We start from the raw sequence: 5,601 nt of genomic DNA, 5'->3' as shown, positions 1-5,601 counted from the left end.
TTATAAAGAAGCCTGAAGTTTTCATCGACCAAACGAAAGAGTGTTTTTCTTTCTTTTATCTTTATAATTATTTACTTCCTTAGTTGTACTTGTTTGACTGTTTAAAATAACTTGGGCAATAGTAGTTTTTAGGAATTTGTAAATCATTGAAATATTTCACGTACCTTATTTTATCAATATTCAGTTTTTCTTTCGGTTGTATTTAAAATCCTTATTAGTTCGATATAAACTATAAAGTAGACTTAACACTACAAATTTCTATCTCTTCTTGTTTTCTTTCATTTTCTTCAAAACTCCCAACACAAATAATTTGAAAGTTGAAACTATGCAAATTATCATTTGATAAGATGCAACACATTAAAAAACTACTTGGTTTTAGAGATGTTTTCAGCCATTCTTCCAACAGTATCTTGAATATGAGAAAAGTGAGTCAAAAACTCGCCATCAACATCTGAAAAATCAAACCGATTTTCTTGCAATAACATAATCCCATTTGCAAAAACCCTCAGCCCATCTTTCAATTTTTCAACTCCATCATGAATCTTTCTTCTCTTAAACATTTCATCATCATCATCATCATCATCATCTATCTCCATTTTATCAACAATCACCATCTTTTTCTCCACCATTTTTCTTAGCATTAAACCTTGTTTAACCAAAAGGGGAAGTTCGTTTTTACCATGGTTAGGTTTAACATAAACTCCAGTTTCCTTTTCATATGAAACTGTAAACTCAGACATAAACCTTTCTCCATTTGCCTCAACTCCAGACTCCAAATCAAACGAAAGTGCAGCATCTTGTGGCACAAATCTCCATAACTCATCACAATTAGTACGTGCAGAAAAATACCCAAATGCTGTAATTGCTAAATGGGATAAAGCCCAATGTCGTTCTTTTAAAAGCATGTGAAATAATTTCCATGAAGATGAAAACTTTGGGTTAGTGTCTGTTACTTCATATTCTATGTGACCAAATCCGGAGATAAAAGCAGCTAAATTTGCTTTGCATTTTGACAACTTGTCAGATGAATCAGAATCTGAAGTGAAGAGAGTCTGAAGGTTTACAATAAGTGTTCCCATTTCTTCGGATGTGTAAAGATGCTTCATGGTAGAGATTATGGCTAAAGTTTCATTCAGAAGGTTTTGGTATTTGGAGTTGTGAGTGTTGTTTTTGTATTTGTGAATGATGGAAATTAATAGGTTTATTGTTTTCATTTCTGTGTCTGATATGCTCACTTGCCTACACAACACAAGAAGAATATCAAAATGTAGTAAAAATTAAATTAAATTAAAGATAATACAAGCTCATTGAAACCCACATACGATCGTAATAAAAAAAGAGTAAATTACAGATTCGGTCCCTATGCTTCGCTCAAAAACTCAAGTTCAACCCAAATTTTGAATTTGTCTCAAGGGTTTCTGCAAGTTTGCATTTTGTTGCGGATATGGTCCGTGTACATGACTTAAAATATATTAAACAAATTACAAATTTGGTCCCTATGCTTCGCTCAAAAATCTCAAGTTCAGTCCAAATTTTGAATTTGTCCCAAATGGCATCCTCAAGTTTGTATTTTGTTGCAGATAATATATGATCCACATACTTGACTTAAAATCACAAATTTAGTCCAAATTTTGAAGTCATTAAGGACTTAATTTGCAACAAAATGTAAACGTAAGGATGACATTGACACAATTTCAAAATCTGGACAGAACTAGTGCTTTTAGGTAAAACACAAGGACCAAAAATTGTAATTTACTCTAATAGAGTAAAATTGTAATACAAGGACCAAATTTATAATTTACTTAATAGATTAAATTTGTAAAAGAAAATAAAAATTAAAGATTCTACAAACTCATTAAAACCCACATATGTCGTAAAAAAAGAGTATATTACAAATTTGTTCCTTGTACTTTACCTAAAATCACAAGTTCATTCCAAATTTTGAGTTTGTTCCAAATGGCATCCTCAAGTTTGCATTTTGTTGCAGATATGGTCCGTGTATTCGACTTGAAATCACAATTTTAGTCCAAATTTTGAAGTCAATCAAGACCATATATGCAAAAAAAAAATGTAAAGTTAAGGATAACATTCGGACAATTTCGAAATCTGGACTAAACTTGTGATTTTAGGTAAAATACAAGGACCAAATTTGTAATTTACTCTAATAGAGAATCTAATGTTACTTACAGAGATTGCACAGCAGCAGACATGGCAAAAACCGGTGCACCAAAAATTCCAATTCCACATTTCCTCGATTCATCTTCAAATCCATCAAGAAACTGAAAATATTCCATCACTATTCTTTGTTTAGCAACACTTTTGACCTTATTTGAAAGCAAATTCAACGGGAATCCTTCCATGAGCAATGCTGTAAACATAACAGAAGATAATCTGGAAACATCACCATTGACAATGAAGTTGAAAACTCTATCAGCCATGGATTCTGAACCATGTCTAACAATCCTGCAAATTGACTTTGAAAGTTTACGAAGAACACTATCATGATTTAAAACTGATTCCCATGATGCTGTTGTCTTCAATAACATGCAGAGTTTATCAATAATCTCATTTCCTAATTCTGCTTCAGAATGTCGAATCATAAAGCACCAAAGTTCCATAACAATCTCCCAACAAAGATGATGTGGATGGAGTAAGTTTTCAAGCAAAAAAGATTTGAAGAAAAATTCTTCCCAAATTGAAGTTGAAGAAACCACAAGCATGAAGGTCTTCATTGCATGTATGATTGAACAATACATATTTTGATCAGAACCATGGAATAAAGGTAGTTGTAATGCAAGAACAGAGGAATAAACATCTTCATCTGTTAAGATATTCAAAATCCATTCCATCTTTTTTGCAATCTCAAGCTTCACATCATCTTCCACATCAGGAGCACTTTTCAGAAGAGTAATAAATAAGAAAACTTGACCAATTAACAACGGTTTTGACCCAAAAGTCAAAGAGAAGATGGAGTCCATTGTGGTTGATTGATCTCCTGAGACAAAACTTGATGTGTTGATGTCACTAAATAGGAAATCAAGAATTTGGTGTTTATGTTCTTGTTTCAGTTGAGATGAATTTAGTAAGGAATTGAGGAGATGAATTAATGTGGGCTCAAGAAGTTCTCCCAAGGCTTCACTTGCGGATTTGAGGAACTCTTCTTTACACAAAAAGATCTTGAATGTTAAGATTGTAATTATGCAAAGTGTTATATCTTTGAAGATCAAAAATGCTTGAGATGGGTAGTGGGAGATTATTCTTGCAGCATTAATCAAGTAAAACTTAGCTGGAATGAATATTCTTTTAGCTTCAGACATAGAAACAGGTTCCATTAAACAAGACCATGTTTGAGCTGCATGAGTTAAAGATCCTTTGGCTAATGAAATAAGAGACAAAATAATGTCTGATATGTTCATCTTCAGTTCTAGTGTCCCTTTGCATAGCTGAAGTAAAGTAACAACTCCTTTCCATGATATATTTAGTACAGTGACTAGATTTCCACCTGCATTTGCAGCAACAACACCCAAATCTACCAAATTTTGGATAGTGGATTCTGTTATGTTGATGATGTGATTCATTTGGTTTGACTCTTTGTCATCATGATTTGAATTCAAATTGTTGCAATATGATTTGCATAGAGATATAAGAGCATCAAGGACTACTTGTGATGCCTTTAGTACTTCTGAACCATGTGTTTGGATTCTCTGTTACAGTGACAGACGAGAAAACTTAACCTCTAATATTGAATCTTAATATAATGAATGAACAGTTAAAAATGGGAAAGTAGTCACCTTAACCTCTAATATTGAATCTTTTGTCAGATTTAAGATTTCCAAAATGGATGTTTGAATCATGGCCATTATATCCTTTCCTGTTGAAACAGGATGCCTTGCCAAAGTTGATAAAACAGCAGCTGAGTGGCATAACATATCCAAGAGCACCTGAAACCAAAACTCATTTCTTCATGAGAAAACAAAGCATTTAGCTAACGAAAAAAGATGATAGTGGAAAGGGAAGGTTGATTTAATAAAGCCACCTGGAAAAAGAGACCATAATGTTCCTCTTCTTGAGAATCATCAGTTGACATAAGTGTCATCTTCATGTGTTTTCTACACCATATGGTTGCCTTGTATAAATTCAAGAAGCAACTTAGCCTAGAGTGTAAACTGATCAAATGGTTTAAAAGTTGAATACAGAAGTGAAGGAAAATGTACCTTGGTTCCTAAAGCAAGCAATTGACTGAGGCATTTGGAGGTATCTGATTCTAGGTAAGTTGTAGCCACTTTCAAAATGGTTTTGTTTAACATGCACTGGGATACATCCAGACATGTGAAGTCTTCCCAGAATGTCTAGACCAAAAAGTTAAGGTGACAATGTAGAAAGACAGAGCAATTATTTGTCACCAAATGCATGAACAGACAAAATTCAAACAAATCAAACCAACAATTTAATGAGAATGATACTGCTATACATTCCAAGATAGAAACTTGTTCATTTTCATCAGTGACATCTAACTCTCCAAGTTCAGAAATTAGTTGAGTTCGGCTCTCAACCACCTGTAGAAGTAAAACCCCAATTTAAAAGTAAGAACACAAAGATAAAGCTGCTATTGCATTACAGAGAGTACCACAGCAAAAACAATGAAACCCTAAATCCCATAGGAATGAGGTAAGGGGGAGGGTAGATATGGCTCCAAAACCTTCAAATCAACTAAAACCATGGTGGGAAATTTTGTGTAACCCTCAACATTTCACTTATTAGGGGACTCACAGTTCACATCGTAACTGATGCGAGGCAAATGGCTAATTCCAAGCTATAAATAATTACAGGAACTCTGATAAAGCGAATTCCTAATTCTAAATGATATTCCAGCATCAATACAATTGACCTCGCTAGCTTGTGATTAGAGGTTCCTATCCAACACATCAGGTTTTAATCAGAAATTACCGAAATGAATTGCCAAACTTCCTATTCTCTATCAAGTTGTATTTAGGCGCAACCAAATCATTATATAAATTGAGTGACAAAACCTGACCAAACAATGGACTTAGAGGTTAGGGTGAAATGAACTTGGAAATTAGCCATTAAAGGTGAAAGAAACTTACATCTGAAGCTTTAATGGCATCAAGCAAGCTCTGAATCTCGTTTCCAGACGGCTTTCGCTTCATTGTCGCTTTCTCCATCTGCTCTTGCTCGCTGTGTATTTATTTTCCCGCCTCCAATATTTTGTTGGAGCCAAGCGAAAGACTTACAATTCTGCAACACGAAATTTGATTGTGTTGTTTTTGCTGTTTTTCCCTTTCGCTTTTGATTATTGCAGTTATGCCCACGGATAAAAACTATACCACATTCAAAGCCTTGCACTACAAGGTAATGGTATACTAGACCCCTTCAACAACATATTTTTATCCTACTTACCACAATCAAATCAAAATATCTTTAAAATGTATTTTGAAGGTATGAACGCTATCTAATTTATAACTTTATACGTAAAGTTTAAGAAAATCTCGACAAAATATTTTGGAAATTTTTTTAATAAAGTTATAAATTTTTTTTTTAAGAAAAATTTCAAGTATTTAACTTTTTTAAATAAAAAAAATC

General features: G+C 33.3%; 1 protein-coding gene across 1 annotated transcript; it reads right to left on the bottom strand.

Annotated features, from left to right (window-relative positions):
* Window positions 1–249: 249 nt before the first annotated feature.
* LOC145056524 (holliday junction resolvase) lies at window positions 250–5,306 on the bottom strand. Its single transcript, XM_079004214.1, has 7 exons — window positions 5,106–5,306; window positions 4,464–4,556; window positions 4,215–4,349; window positions 4,037–4,126; window positions 3,792–3,941; window positions 2,188–3,704; window positions 250–1,239 (listed from the first exon to the last, which is right to left on the bottom strand). The coding sequence occupies exons 1-7, from the start codon at window positions 5,181–5,183 to the stop codon at window positions 366–368; spliced, it is 2,937 nt and encodes a 978-aa protein (XP_078860340.1). The 5' UTR covers window positions 5,184–5,306; the 3' UTR covers window positions 250–365.
* Window positions 5,307–5,601: the final 295 nt, after the last annotated feature.

This window comes from Lactuca serriola, chromosome 6 (assembly GCF_051521515.1).
Source record: "Lactuca serriola cultivar US96UC23 chromosome 6, Lser_US96UC23_V15, whole genome shotgun sequence".
Lineage (NCBI taxonomy): Eukaryota > Viridiplantae > Streptophyta > Magnoliopsida > Asterales > Asteraceae > Lactuca > Lactuca serriola.
Note: the sequence above shows the minus strand (reverse complement) of the source record. Positions and strands in the feature narration are given on the sequence as shown.

What these genes read in the sequence shown, in the direction of transcription:
- LOC145056524 (XM_079004214.1), bottom strand. Translation starts at nt 5,183, where the DNA reads ATGGAGAAAGCGACAATGAAGCGAAAGCCGTCTGGAAACGAGATTCAG. An exon ending in ATGCCATTAAAGCTTCAGAT is followed by an intron (nt 4,557 to 5,105) that starts GTAAGTTTCTTT and finishes TTACTTCTACAG; the next exon opens with GTGGTTGAGAGCCGAACTCA. An exon ending in ATTATGGTCTCTTTTTCCAG is followed by an intron (nt 3,942 to 4,036) that starts GTGGCTTTATTA and finishes TTTTGGTTTCAG; the next exon opens with GTGCTCTTGGATATGTTATG.